This window comes from Telmatherina bonti, assembly GCF_933228915.1.
Source record: "Telmatherina bonti genome assembly, chromosome: 19".
Taxonomy (NCBI): domain Eukaryota; kingdom Metazoa; phylum Chordata; class Actinopteri; order Atheriniformes; family Telmatherinidae; genus Telmatherina; species Telmatherina bonti.
In genome coordinates, this window is record NC_136617.1 from 14,198,810 (window position 1) to 14,213,627 (window position 14,818).

General features: G+C 40.7%; 2 protein-coding genes across 2 annotated transcripts; both read left to right on the forward strand.

Annotated features, from left to right (window-relative positions):
- Positions 1–430: 430 nt before the first annotated feature.
- ints3 (integrator complex subunit 3) lies at positions 431–11,068 on the forward strand. Its single transcript, XM_079258941.1, has 29 exons — positions 431–734; positions 1,639–1,722; positions 2,150–2,233; positions 2,314–2,427; positions 2,543–2,627; positions 2,712–2,778; positions 3,403–3,544; positions 3,666–3,795; positions 4,352–4,449; positions 4,560–4,751; positions 4,898–4,985; positions 6,358–6,437; positions 6,561–6,652; positions 6,760–6,866; positions 7,049–7,168; positions 7,403–7,532; positions 7,633–7,687; positions 7,905–8,008; positions 8,094–8,258; positions 8,362–8,515; positions 8,920–8,988; positions 9,085–9,160; positions 9,253–9,366; positions 9,471–9,519; positions 9,601–9,768; positions 9,917–10,017; positions 10,093–10,165; positions 10,252–10,408; positions 10,506–11,068. The coding sequence occupies exons 1-29, from the start codon at positions 651–653 to the stop codon at positions 10,581–10,583; spliced, it is 3,060 nt and encodes a 1,019-aa protein (XP_079115067.1). The 5' UTR covers positions 431–650; the 3' UTR covers positions 10,584–11,068.
- A 456-nt stretch (positions 11,069–11,524) lies between these two features.
- On the forward strand, positions 11,525–12,979 carry LOC306769913 (uncharacterized protein; the record flags this gene model as incomplete). The annotated part of the gene is made up of 3 exons (XM_079258680.1): positions 11,525–12,126; positions 12,233–12,297; positions 12,418–12,979. Exon 3 carries the CDS (start codon positions 12,431–12,433, stop codon positions 12,977–12,979), a length of 549 nt encoding a protein of 182 aa, XP_079114806.1. The 5' UTR covers positions 11,525–12,126; positions 12,233–12,297; positions 12,418–12,430.
- Positions 12,980–14,818: the final 1,839 nt, after the last annotated feature.

The window sequence follows — 14,818 nt, forward strand, 5'->3', positions numbered from 1 at the left end:
CAGCAATATTTAATTGTCTTGTTTTCTTATAACCCACATCATTTCTAAAAGTATGCTTGAAACAAAGAGTATCATAAATTCCATATAAAATCTAGCAGAAACATCTTCCGTCGTATAGTTAGAGCATTTATCATCATATACAGTCATTAGAATAAATTTAGAAAATCTGGTTGATTGTTGAATAGTATTGAATAATCAGTAGTGTTGATGTGTAAGTTCTTTGTAAACAAAGTGAAGTCGTGTCCATGCAGGTGGTGGTCACCAGAACAGCATGCCAGGGATTGGCTTTAGATTCCTTCCATGTTTATTTGCTGGTGTTAATGTCACTCAAATCTTTGAGTGCTTTCATTGGTCCATGAGCGGTACGGATGCCTCCCAGTCCCTCCGCTTGATCGGTGCGGATGTCCGTTATGTTACTGTGGTAGGACGGTGTCACAGAGTAGGTTTCACACATCTAGCTGTTCCTACATAAGTTTTTAAAACACATATTAATAGACCCAAGCGACTCACAGCCAGTTTCCTACCCTTACTGCAGCCCGGAACTTTTCATTATATCGACACACACACACACACACACCCATAACACCCCTGCAACGGCAGTCCCAGCACTTCACAGCTCCGCGGGGCCCGGTGAGGCGCGGCGGGAGCAGATGGAGCCCGCACCGGCGAAAGCGAAGCCACAGGGCCGGCTCCTGGTGTCCACCCAGCTGGACACCAAAGACGAGTTAGAAGAGGTAGGCGATCAGTTTTTGAGGCCTGGGTAGCAGATAATCTCAGGAATGAACTGGGACCTAGTAGAGCTTTAGTGGCAAATATTTGGAGTTTTATTTGTGAAGAAGCAAGAGGTACAAAGACATGATGGAACCATTTTATCCAAGTGCAGACGGCTAATAGGCTAGTTAGCATGGCTAGCAAAAGGCTAGTAGCGTATCTCTAGACAGCAATGCTGTAAGGTGCATGGAAATATTGTTTAAATTGTGAGACTTGGTGTTAGGTAGTTAATGACATCAGTTCATAGTTTTTGTGCTCACGGAGATAATGCACTGTTGATATGATGTTCCAAATCTTATGAATTGTTAGCCTAGCATGCTAAATCTACGTAAACATATGGATGAGACCTATGACAGTTGCGCATGCGTACTGTTTCTTGTCAGAGCTACTCAGACTGACAGATGATTTGTTTTATTTAATTAGACTAGATTTCATGTGATAAAACGACTCTGTTGGGATTACCGAGTGACTACTTGATAATAGAGCTAATCAACCACCCTTGCTGTTTAATTAGTTATTTTGTCATATGTTTGTTATTGTGTTTGGTATGTCTGTCTTGTGTTTGCCATGTTTGTTTTTGTCTTTATGTTATGTTTAATATAATATAATATAATATCACACTTTGTAATTCTGTTCTAATGTGTTTGTAGTTTCTTGTGTTTTGTCTTCACATTTGCTTTCACTCCATTTATGGTTGTGTTATTTGTGTGTTTGTTTTGTTAAACTGAGTTTGCCATTTGACATTTTTTGTTATTTCTTTTCATGGTTATGGTTATGATTGTTGTTAGGTTGGTTATTTTTTTTCTGTTTTGTTTTTGATGTGTTGTTTTTGTGGTCAGTCATGCATGTTATTGTGTTTGTGTGCAGAGATTGGAGCGGTGTGTTGGAATAGTCCAGGCATTGATCAACGGGCTGTCGGAGAGAGAAGCTAACGATGCACTCACTGCCAACGTAAGGGGAACAGAGAGCCATCCAATAAATTGCAAATGACAAATATATTTGCTCGTGTTAAACTACACCACAAATACTGATGAATACTGCCAACATCTACTTCAAGAAATTATAAACATCTGTCAAAAAGTTTTTTTTAATCCCTGAAGTTGTTCACTTCACACAAATCCTAATTCCATAATTCAAGGAATATTTCTCTGTGTTTCTTTCCTTCCAACTTACTCCACTTGGTCTAGATAGTTTTTTTGTCTCAATATTTCAGCATTCATTTTCATTGATAGTGTTGGCTGGATAATTTTATTTAATAGTGTCTTTCTTATTTACAGTATCCAATATAAAGCTGTGGTTTCTGCATTTAAATGTAGTTGTTTAGTTAAAACAAAAAGTAAAATTTTTCTCCTTTTTATTTTGTATACCTATCCCACAGGTGTGTAAAGGCCAGCAACAGCATGAGGAAGTGTGTCTGGGCCTATTCACTCTGGTCCTCACAGAGCCAACCCAGGCCCAGAGAGTGAGTTATCATTGCATCTTCAGGAACCTTTGGCAGCATTGTGAAACCAGTGTAATATCACTATTGTTTTGTTTCAAAAGTCTTACAGAGACCTGACACTGGTTAACAGAGATGGGATGAACATAGTTTTGGTAAAGATCAACCAGATACTGATGGAGAAGTTCTTAAAATTGCAGGACATCCCAAGAACACAGGTAATCAATATTCCACACACAATTACAGAATAAGTGTTTGCAGGCATTTGCAATGAGCCCTGTGAGGACAACTGTGGAGTGTTGGGATTATTAACTGGTGTTGATGTGTGTACAGCTTGTATGGCTGGTAAGAGAACTCGTGAAGAGCGGAGTAATTGGAGCTGATGGTGTCATAATGACGCTTCTTAAACAAATTGCAGGTCAGACTCGTCTTGCTCAGAACCTTGTGTCAAACATTTCAGTGTCATCAGATCCATTTTAATGTCGCTGCTTGCTGTATGTAGGTGGAGACATCTCTGCAAAGAACCTATGGTTGGCTGAGAGCGTACTTGACATCTTGCTTGAGCAAAAGTAAGCTTCTCTCCTGTTTTTTAAAAAGAAGGTTTTAGTGTGCTTCACAGTAAATGTTCTGTGTCCTTACCTTGTTTTTGTTTTTTTACCACATATCCTCCTCACTACCAGTAGTTCAATTTGTCCTCTGTGGAGGACCTTTGTAAACCTAAATATTTTCATCTCCCTGAATGCTACTGAACTAACACCTTTTCGTCTTTAAAGACGACATTTAGTGCTTTTAAATGGTACCTCATTTGTAGGGGTGGGTCTTTGTGAACTTTCTTTCTCTCTTCAAGAAAAATGGCCTCCATTGCAACAAGCATGGTTTATGGGAAGAGCAAAAGTGCATAATACTGTTCTTTGTGCTGATTTTTACTTGAAATTTTGTAGTTATATTTTCATTGAATATCTTATGAAAACATTAAATTGTTTCTTAGAAAAATATAACTATATTTTACCACAATATTTAAAAGTTTAAGCAATGTCCTCCGTAGTGGACATTTGTAGTTACACATTTTTTTTCCTGGTAGTCAGGAGGATATAGCACCAGAGAGAGGTTTTACATTGTAGCACTTAAATACTTTTGCAGTGAAACAACTGAACGCTTTTACTGATTGTAGCTGAATATTCTGTTATCTAAAGGGAGTGGGTGTTGAAGAGCGGCATGCTAATAGCCATGTCGGTGTACACCTACCTTCGTCTGATAGTCGACCACGGAACTCCAAACCTGTTGCCCCTACGCCAGAAAGAAGTCGACTTCTGTATCAGCATGCTGAGAGAGAAGGTAGTTTTTTTGCTTTTGTGTTTTTTTTGTTTTTTTTTTAAAGGAGGAGGTGTTAGGGTTGTCTGCTATATTTGTGTTTCTGGGTTATCACTGACAACTCCATCTCTTTGTGTGTCTAAAGTTCATGGAATGCCTGATCATTGGCAGAGATCTGGTTCGTCTGCTGCAAAATGTTGCTCGGATCCCAGAGATGGAGCAGCTCTGGAGAGACTTGCTCCACAACCCACAAGTTCTTAGTCCTCAGTTTACTGGTAAACTACAAAACCTATAATCCCTAGATATACCAGAATATAATTCTTAGGGTATTAGAGGTAGGTTATATAGGGTGTTAGATAGGGCTGTGAAGATATGCTTTTATCCCGATTCGATTCAGATTTTTTGGATGCTGATTCAATTTAAATTGCGATTCTCACAATTCTTCGATATTGCTGATTTTTGTGGATAAAAAACATAAAAAAGAAAAAAAAAAATTTTGTTTGCTCATCATTTTTCTTGATTTCAATTAGGGAAAGACAACACAGTAGCCAGACCATCATTCTGCTGCTGTAATGCCCAAAATAACAAGTAAAAAGATCAATAAAAAATTATTTTAAAAAATGACAATAGTGGATATTTTTATTTATTTGAAGAAAAAAAGATCAATTTTTAAATTGTGAAGCAAAAAAAATCCTGTTTTTGATTTTTCGATTCAATTTTCCCACTCCTAGTGCCAGATTTAATTCCTAGAATGCTGATCTTTGTCAATGCATCGTATTTAGTCCATGTTAACTTACTAATGTGCGTAATCTTGTGTTGTCCATGCTCTAGGCATCCTTCAGCTTCTGACAGCACGGACCTCTAGGAAATTTCTGGCCTGTCGACTCACACCAGATATGGAGACCAAACTGCTGTTCATGACCTCTAGGGTAATAACCCATCCCTGCTTTATTTTCCTAATTTTGTCATTACCTGTGACTTTGGGGTTGTATGTTTCTCCACATGTGACTAGTGTTTCTGTATCTCCACTTATGTTCAGGTCCGTTTTGGGCAGCAGAAGCGGTATCAGGACTGGTTTCAAAGACAGTACCTGTCCACAGCAGAAAGCCAGTCACTGCGGTGTGATCTGATTCGATACATATGTGGAGTGGTTCATCCGTCGAATGAGGTGCTAAGCTCTGATATCCTACCACGCTGGGCTATCATTGGCTGGTTGCTCACGACCTGCACGGTAAGAGTACATGGTCATGGAGAATCTGACAACTTCAATTCTATTAAATTCAATTCAACTTTATTTATATAGCGTCGAATCAGTGCTGCAGGTTTTTATTGTTGGATTTAAAATTGGTAACTAATCAATAATCTACATCTCTATAGTCAAATGTGGCTGCCTCCAATGCAAAGCTGGCCCTCTTCTATGACTGGCTTTTCTTCAACCCAGAGAAAGACAGCATCATGAACATAGGTAAGACACATAAACTATAAGGCATCACCCAAAATATAATTTTAACTGAGTGCTGTCTTAATCTTCGTAGAGATTATGACATTATCAGTGCATGCCCTGTCTCATTCCTCAAACAGTGAGGCATAAACACTATGTACAGCATCTGTGTCAGGTTGGTTACACTATAATCACCATAGCCTCTGCATTGGTCCACATGCACCTCTTTGGATCTTTTGTTGCTCCCAGCTACGCGAATGCAGCTATGTGCAGAAACTCCCTTGTGGTAGTTCAGAATGTAATTATGTGTTCCAGATGTTTGGGTATTGTCACTAAATTGAATGCCATTGGTCATCATTGTTGTTCTACAACAGAAAATAATTGCAGGAACTGAAGCAAAGCATTAAAAAAGCTCAGCTCTGTAGAGTTTATCAGCTGATACCATCCCTACTGCCATCTGCCGTATTAACACACTATCTGCATCAGCTACGTCGGTCTGACATGACGTAGACACCAAGCGAGTATAAACCAGCTTTAAAGCTGACATCTGTCCTCCTGTGTCACAGGTTAAGATTTAGAGGATGGTTGAATTCAGTATTATCTTCACTTTATTTGGTTGAAAAGTGAAAAGGTTATTGTTTTTATCAAACAGACATTATGATCTAAACGATAAATGTCATAAATATCTTCCAGTCAAACCCCCTCTAATAAATAAAATGAGTATTTTCGATAGTGAAAATCTATCTACGGTAATATGCACAGCTTTCTTCTGGGGGCGACTTTTGGATTAGAACTGCTCTACACTTTACCTAGACTGATTCTCTGGACTTCTGAAAAGATCGTGTGAAATTGTTTACGTGACGGGGTCCACACCATTTACTTTAAAGTTTTTACAATTCACTACATTTCAAATGGGTGATCAGCAAGATGTCCCACTCAGATGTGACAGCGTATTCAGCCAAAATACCCCTTTAACCATGTGGCTGGAAAGAATTAACCAGAGCAGGTTTGCGAATAAGCCACTCTAACTTGATGAAAAATGTTGATGTGTGGCCTTCGTTTGTTGTGCAATCTGCTAATATTGTGATTTTGTTCAGTTGCTCTAAACAACAAAGGTTTTTCATAGTCCAGCTCATTTTCTATAGTGTCATCCTCATTTGTTATAAGATGGCCTGTAACTTAGTGTGAGTTGATGGCCAAACATTAAACAACCTATAACTGCCTGAAACCAGTATGTGCAAAATTATGACTTTACTGTTAACTTTTTTACTATTAATTTAAAGGCCATGCTTCCTTTATTTTGGTAATATCTCTTCTCATCAGCAAAATGCTTTTCCCTACTTTTAGGTGTCAAAAGAATGGACCCAAAGTCACCAATGTTTTTATTTTGTTTCAGAACCAGCCATCCTGGTGATGCATCACTCCATGAAACCTCATCCTGCCATCACAGCCACACTACTAGACTTCATGTGCAGGGTAACATGCACAATAAATACTGAAACACAAAAAAAACATGAATTAAATGTTTTGAAACAATAGCACTTTTTTTGTTTCATTTAATCCTTTCCTGCCTCTTTTGTTCCCTCTTTCCCTCCTCAGATCATCCCTCACTTCTTTCCTCCATTGGAGTCTCAGGTCCGTCAGGGTGTCTTCAACTCGCTCAACTTTATTATGGAGAAGAGAGTGCTGGCGTAAGAATTACATCCTTCATTACATTTATCGAATATACATCATATTATTCAGTAAACCTATCAGTCTGAGCATTTTTAATAAATAATTATTTATCTCTGTCTTCCAGTCACCTCGCTCCATTGTTCGATAATCCAAAGTTAGACAGAGAGTTGCGATCGATGCTCAGAGAAAGATTCCCTGAATTCTGCAGCCCACCATCCCCTCCCACTGAAGGTAACACAAGCACACATACTTGAAAACACATCTATTTAAAACTCACACATGCATTTAAAACATGATGAACAGGTGTGAATTTACAATTAAACTTAAGCGAGCATGCTGTGCCCACAATGTATCATCAGTAGACAAAAGAAAAAAACTCAGGTGCAATGTTACAATATTTCTATATCCTGCAGTGAAAATGGAAGAGGCAGTTTCCATGGATATGGACAACCATGTGCTGGACAAGGAGGAAGGTTGCTATGACAACACAGAAGCTGCTTTCAGCGATGATGAGGAGGAAGTAAACAACAAAGGTGAAAATAAATTATGACTTGCATAACCATGTCAGATTGGCTGCACATGAATAAACTGTTCTGATCTGATAGGTTTAAACTAGTCCAAACAAGTTAATGCATACTATATTGTTTTATATTTTCAGATGTAGATGATTCGGGAAAACATGCTCACATCTTTAATAGTTTCTTCATAAAAACTAATAGTTGTATATTATGTCACACACCCTGTTAACCCTGTTAATAACTGTACAGGAAAGAAGAGGGAATTTAGGTTTCATCCAATCAAAGAGGCTGTAATAGAGGAGCCTGCTGACATCACACCTTGGCTTGACCAGTTAGATGACACCATGAAGGAAAAGGTGCAGCAACTTCAGAAGACCAGGTTGGACCCTACAATTTTTCTTAAGTTTCTCACATCAAACTGAAAGCCAGAGCTCACATTACATTTGCATGTGTTTTACCACCAATGTGTCCTTCCACAGTGATACAGAGACTCAATGTGAATTAATGCAGGAGATTGTGGATCTGATCCTAGAGGTGAGTCATTTTTTTTCTCCCTGTACAAATCAATCAGTAACATTTATAGTTGAACTTTCAGCATAGTGATAACTAATTAGTATCCAGAGCAGAAGCCATATTTGAGCTTATGAGCTTTTTTGCATCCATCCATCTGAAGCAAAGCCAGATATTCTGTTTTCACTTGAACGACAAGTCATATCTGTTATGTGTACTTCTTTACTCTTCTGTACTGCAGGAGGACTTTGATTCGGAGCAGATGTCAGCTCTGTCTTCCTGTTTGGCTGAACTATTTAAAGATCATTTCAGGGGGGACGTCCTGCCAGAGGAGATTACTGAAGAGTAAGACTGTCCTGTCTATCTGAAACAGGACTGACTTTCTTTTTGACCTGTGAGTCTCGGTGATTAATGGTCTATCTCTCTTTAGGTCACTGGAGGAGTCGGTGTGCAAACCCTTCTGTCTAATCTTCAGGAACCTAGTCACCATGCAAGAAGACAACAGTGGGTTCTCAGTGCTGCTTGACATGTTGGCAGAACTTTACCAGAAGCAGCCAAAGATTGGATACCACTTACTGTACTATCTGAAAGCAAGGTGACCTTTGTGTAATGTCAGAGCTGATAAACAGGCTCATTTAACACTATGTTAAACATGTGAACATTAAGAATTTAAAACATCTGTATGTGTGATCCAACAGTAAAGCAGCAAATGGTAAGATGATGCTTTACGAGTCGTTTGCCCAGGCGACTGCTCTTGGAGACCTGCACACTTGTCTGATGATGGACATGAAGGCCTGTCAGGAGGACGATGTCAGGCTTCTTTGCTACCTCACACCCTCCATTTACTCTGAGGTAAGACAAGCACCACCAATGGGATTTAGCCAGGTCACATGAAACTAATTCATACCTGAAACCACACCATCTGAAGATGTCATTATAGACCAAAATGCTCTCTTATGTACATATGTCCCAACAATACAAGACTATCCCCATAGAGCTGAAATGTTTGTGCATTATAGAAGCTTATTGTTCAGTTTAGTCTGCAAAGGGGGCAGTTCTGCAGGTTTTTAATGTTTCCTTGCTCCAAGACACCTGACTTGCATTAAATGGTTCCAACAGCTTACGACGTTCTCCACAATGACTCGTTAATTTGTGTGACCAAGTTGAATAACCCAAGTGTAAAACATGGTCTGAAACTTGTGTGCACAAAGTCAGATGTACATAACACACACTCTCTGATCAAGGTCGTTGTTCAGTTTCCAGATGAAACGCTTCGAAGTGGCGAGCTGCTAAATATGATTGTCGCTGTTATTGACTCAACGCAGGTAAGACTGAGAAGACTCATCAAATCTCTGCAGCTGTGGGTGTGGGTCCTTTTTGTCAGCTGTCCGGTAACAAGGATATCACTTATCTGTGTGCAGTTACAGGAGCTGATGTGTCACGTGATGATGGGTAATCTGGTGATGTTCCGGAAAGACTCGGTTCTCAATATCCTCAGTGAGAAACTTAAGTTTTATAGAAAGACTTGTGTTACATTTGGGACTTTAGTTTGTTTTAATGTGCTTTTATTTTCCTCTTCATGTTCTTAGTTCAGTCTCTTGATTGGGAGACCTTTGAGCAGTACAGCACCTGGCAGTTGTTTCTCGCTCACAGTATCCCCCTGGAAACCATCATCCCCATCCTGCAGCACCTCAAATACAAAGGTAACCACTGAAACACTGTTAACTCAAAGCTACTACACAAAGACACAAAACAGGAATCAATGTAGTATGGTTTATTTACCATCTTTTGTTCATGTGTTTTTCAGAACACCCAGAGGCCTTGTCTTGTCTGCTGTTGCAGCTTCGTAGAGAAAAGTATGCCAAGCAAGAAAACTATTTGACTAGTCCCAAGTTTATATGCCCTAGTTAATGTCCCGCTGTATATTTTTGTCCCAGGCCTAGTGAAGAAATGGTGAAGATGGTCCTGAGTCGTCCCTGCCACCCTGAGGATCAGTTCACCACTAGCATCCTTAGACACTGGGCGTCAAAATATGATGATACGTTAGGGGAACATATCAAGGCCCAGCTTATCAAAAACAACAACCAGCCACGGAAAAGACAGAGGTGAGAACAAAAAGAGATAAAATGAAAAATGAAGATGCAAAGAGCGGTTTGGGTTAAGTTGGTCTGGTCCTTGGAGAGATGGACAAAATAGTCAAGTTTCCCATCCTGCTGCTGCAAATTAGGTCTCCGTCTCTGTCTCTGTCTTCAGTCTTCGTAGTTCAAGCAGTAAACTTGCCCAGCTGACTCTAGAACAGATCTTGGAGCACATGGACAACCTGAGATTGAGTCTGAGCAACACAAAGAACAACTGTGAGAACGCATATGCTCAGAATTATTGATTATTGATGACATTCAGGTCATTAAAGGTCTGTTTTTCTCTCTTAGTCTTTACTCAGACACCCATCCTCCAAGCTCTACAACATGTTCAGGCCAGCTGTGATGAAGCCCATAAGATGAGGTACTCAATAAACTTCTAATGTTGCCATCGTATGCACTAACTCTCACCACACCAGCAGATGTTAACATAATTCATTCCCCCTTCAGGTTCAGTGATTTATTCGCCCTTGCAGAGGAGTATGAGGACTCTCAGTCAAAGCCTCCAAAGTCTCGGCGAAAAGCTCCAGCTTCGTCACCTCGTTCAAGAAAAGGAGCAGCTCCACCCACCAACAACGAGGAAGAGAGCGCATCCAGCAGTGCCTCGGTATCTAGCCACACCATATAGCGTTTGCAAAACTCAAATCCACAGAAGTCTGGGATTGGTTTCAGATTTAGCCGTGACATTGTTCTGTCTGTTTCAGGAGGAGGAAGACTCAAAGCCTAAAGCACCGAAGAGAAAGCGAAAAGGCTCATCAGCTGTTGGCTCCGACAGCGACTGATGTGTGTCGTGACCAAGCACACTCCAGCTAACCAGCCACTTGACCACTGCAAGACGTCTGAGATGGGCTCAGAAACACTGCAGGCTTTAAATCCATGTTGTGAACTGACTTAAACATGACAAGACTAATTATGTTTCCATGGAGACAAGGACCGATTTGCAGGACTCCTAACCGAGGCTGGTCAAAAGTCAGGGTGTGGCTGATGTCCCTTGATGCACTGGGGGAGGAAGCCACAAACTCTTGAACCAAATGGACTGATTTTAACAGTGGACTTAAAATTATGACATTATCAGTGCAAGCCCTGTTCTTTGTTTTGTTTTGTTTTTCTCAAAATTTTCAAGGGTAATGGGACCTTGGATTATTGTTTTTGAGGATCCCAACTTCCTGCTGTTTTTAGCAGCTCATCCTTGTTTGTCTCACTTCAGTAAAAGCTCATCTGTTGTTAGATCTTTTCAGATGAATTCTTAATATAAACACTGATGGTTTCAGGATGTCATACGTCTGTTACTTTGGGTTGGGATGGGGTTATGATGCTTCTCAAGGGAACCAAGGCCCCACAGCCAATGGAATATGTGATGTTGGTGGAAAACATGTCAAATCCCTATGGAATTTGGTGTGGAACTTGAGCGACTAAATGCTTTTTATAAAAACCCATTTACAACTTCTTCAACATAAAAAATGAGTGTTTTATAGACTTTACATTTTTCATGACTAAGATTATTTTTGAAGGTAAATGAGGACCTCACCTGCTTTGAGTCATAAGTTTCCACAGTAGTGTCAGAAAAAGTCTGTTTCTTGTCTTAATTTTATCCAGACAGGTTTCATTGTAAAGCATTTTAAGTGAACAAATTATGTCTGGACAAGATTGCCAAAAGAGCCACAAGCCCTAAAATCAAGAGGGAACTAATCTTTAAGAGGGATCAGATGTGAATACGGTCCCTTTTTTGCTTTTATGATAATATTAAATAAAGAAAATTGAAGTAATTAGTGTGTTCAAGTTAAAACATGATAGGATAAAATGGACAGAAAACCAACATCAAAGCTGAGACAAAATTGGACTCATGATATTTAGAATTTATACAGACCAGGTTGTACTGGTAAAGGGATTCAGATTACTGTAAAAATCACAATGATTTTTGCTTCAATGCATTTCCAAATTTAAGTGTCATATTTTTCAACTTTGGTAGGATTAGTTCACTGTTTACAGTAGGTTTTAACAGGCATAAATGCCTTCACTATGTGCATGAAGCCTTCTCTATCAGGCAACATTAACTGAGTTGTTAATGAGGATGTAATGACTATCTGGTTGTATTATAAGAGTAATGCACTGTAAAAGAAATTTACTTTAAGTGAGCCAAGTTACAACCATTGCCATATTTTTCCGTGTTACTTTAAATATGAGATGTGAAAATCTGTTCCGGTTATTTTAAAGTCTGTATGTTTGGCTGACTTCTGATTAGAGTGTGATTGAAACCACCTGTTGCTGCTGTTATAAACCAGAAAATTCAGGTTCAGTTGCTCCAGATCAGCTGCACTTCCTGTGGTATGCTGCTCATCAAATCTCAGATATTTGTGGAAACTAATTCACTTACGTTTTAACCTTTTAAGACCAACTGACTATGAACCTCGTTCTCATTTCTTTATTTTAGTTCATGAAAAGGGCGTGTCGAGTTCCGACTGAAGGCTCAGATTAAAAATTGTGCACATCTACCAGGTAGGATATGAGGATATAGAGTCTAAATCAAATTGCAGTTTATCTGCTGTTTTAAATTAATATCTAAATACTGGATAATCGTGTTAACGTTTGCAGCTGCATGTGTCCTTGTTTGTTTAGGGATTCAGGTGATATGTCGGCCGTGAAATCCAGCTCTACTCTGAGGTCTCTGGTTCTGACTCCGGAGCGGATCCCGAGCTTCCTCGGCCTTTCACGCAGTCCGCTTCTATTTTCTCCCTGTTTTCGCCGGAGCTCCCCGGAACGGGCCAGGCTGCTTTCCGACCATGACGACCCACCGGAAGACAGCCCACCCAATACCCCGACAAGCTCGGCGGCTTCTCCTCGGGTGTTCCCCATGAATCTCTCACTGCGCGTCAGGCGACCCCGGCAAGTAGCTGGCACGTCGCTGTCGCACGTGCCGAAGGTAACCACGCCTGCAGCGCTGGCCGCGAGTCCGCCCATGAGCAGGCGGGAGTCCCATCGGAACCAACCACTCAAAGTGACTGTATCTGACTCCAAATCGGAGAAAACCACACCACCACGCCTGGAGCCCAACAGGTCCCGGGTCAACCTGCGGCCAGTTAAAGCTCTCGGCCTGCAGGTGATGAAGGAGCTGAAGAAACCCGCCGCTGCTCTGATGACTCTGAGTCCCTCACACCGGACTAGTGCCTCTCATTTTTAGGGGCTCCCGGTTCCGTGACAAGTGGGCAGCTGGATTTTTAAGCTGTTTTTAAAATTAATACCAGATTTAAATAAAGCTTTTAATTTAAAAAAAAAAAAAAAGCCTAGTTTTATTTTTTCCGCGCCTGACTTTCATAATCAAAGTGGTCTGTGCCCCCCCCCCCCTTTTTTTTTTATTTTTTATTTTATTTTTTAAATTTGTATATCAATGGCGTGACATTGAATCCAATTACATAATTTGTAAAATAACCAGAAACTAAAGCACTGAATTTAATTTGCAGTCTCTAAACCTTGCACAAAGGAAACTTTAATTTTAAAATTACACAAGGTAACAAACTATAGAACCTAAACTGATAAGGTGATTATTGGGGGGGGGGGGGGGGGGGGTGTTTGATCTATTTGATGTAAATTGTTTTATTCTGTGAAACACTTTATTTTTAAGCACGAAAAGTGCTATAGAAATGGTTTGGTAAGACCAATTAAACGGGGTACAAAGACGATATGAAAATGCATATAAAATTGAGTATAATCACCTGTGCATACGCCCGGGTGGTTCCAGAAGGAAGAGCGTTCGCAATTCAAACAAGCAGATTATCGTTTGTAAATAACTAAAACTTTACCTTGAAATGGATGATGAGGATGGAGGAGGTGGTGGTGGTAGGAGCGGTTGTTGGGAGGATGCTAAAAAACGGAGATCTAAGAAAAAGGAGCAAGCAAAGTTCGTTGTCTCAGGAGTCTGATCAGGAGTCGGGCTCAGGAGGCGCCCCAAAAGTGACAAGAGTAGAAAGGCGAGATGAGTTTAAAACAATTCTAAAGCTCAGAGAGGGCAGTTTCCACTCTATGAATCCTCTCAAACTAGCAGGGATGCTGAGGGACGAGTTGGGGAGAATTAAGCATGCACAAATTTTGAATGATGGCAAATTGCTCGTATTTTGTACGTCTGCGTCTCAGGCGGCCACCGCTGCTGGGCTGGTAATGCTGGGAGATAGGCCTGTGGAAGGATTTGTCCCTGGGAAAAAGCCGGGCGTTAAGGGTGTAGTGTATGGTGTATCTTTGGAAATAGCGATGGATGAGTTGGTTAAAGGAATCGAAAATGTGAAAGTGATTAGTGCTGATCGCATTAAAGTCTTTAGAGATGGGGCGAGACATGATACAGGAGTTGTGGTGCTTACATTTCGAGATGAGGTGCTGCCTGAACGAGTTTACTTGGGATGTGTATCTTATAAGGTGCATCCGCACAGAAGGCCGCCGCTGCGCTGTTTTAAGTGCCAGCGCTATGGGCACATAGCTGCTGCATGTCGGGGTGTACGAAGGTGCGGTAAATGTGGCGGAGACCACGAGTTTGCTGCGTGTAAGGTAAGTTTACTGAAGTGTGGAAGTTGTGGTGGAGGCCATGTAGCCGGCAGCCGGGACTGTGAGCGATATAAACAAGCTGTGAAGGTGCAGCAGTACAAGGATGTAAGAGGAATCTCCTATGCAGAGGCTGCAAAACAGGTAAGTAAGCAGAGTGCAAGTGCTGAGGCAAAGAGCCATGGGCTCTCGATTCCCCAAGCTGCTGAGGTGTCGGAGGACACAGTGGTGATCAATAGGGTTAATTTCCTGGCTTTCATTGTGGAAGTAATCAGTAGTGCAAAGTTGTGTAAAAATAACTCTGATGTAGTGAGATGTGTGGTGGATGCGGCAAACCGGGCCCAAATTGGCGGGATTGAGCCAGCTGCTCTTCATAGATTAGTGTTTTCTAGTAGGGCCAACATTGATGGAGTGCGACCGGAAAATGGAGATGATATTTAGCCTTCTTATGATTTTTATTGTCCAGTGGAACGCGAGAAGCCTCACAGCT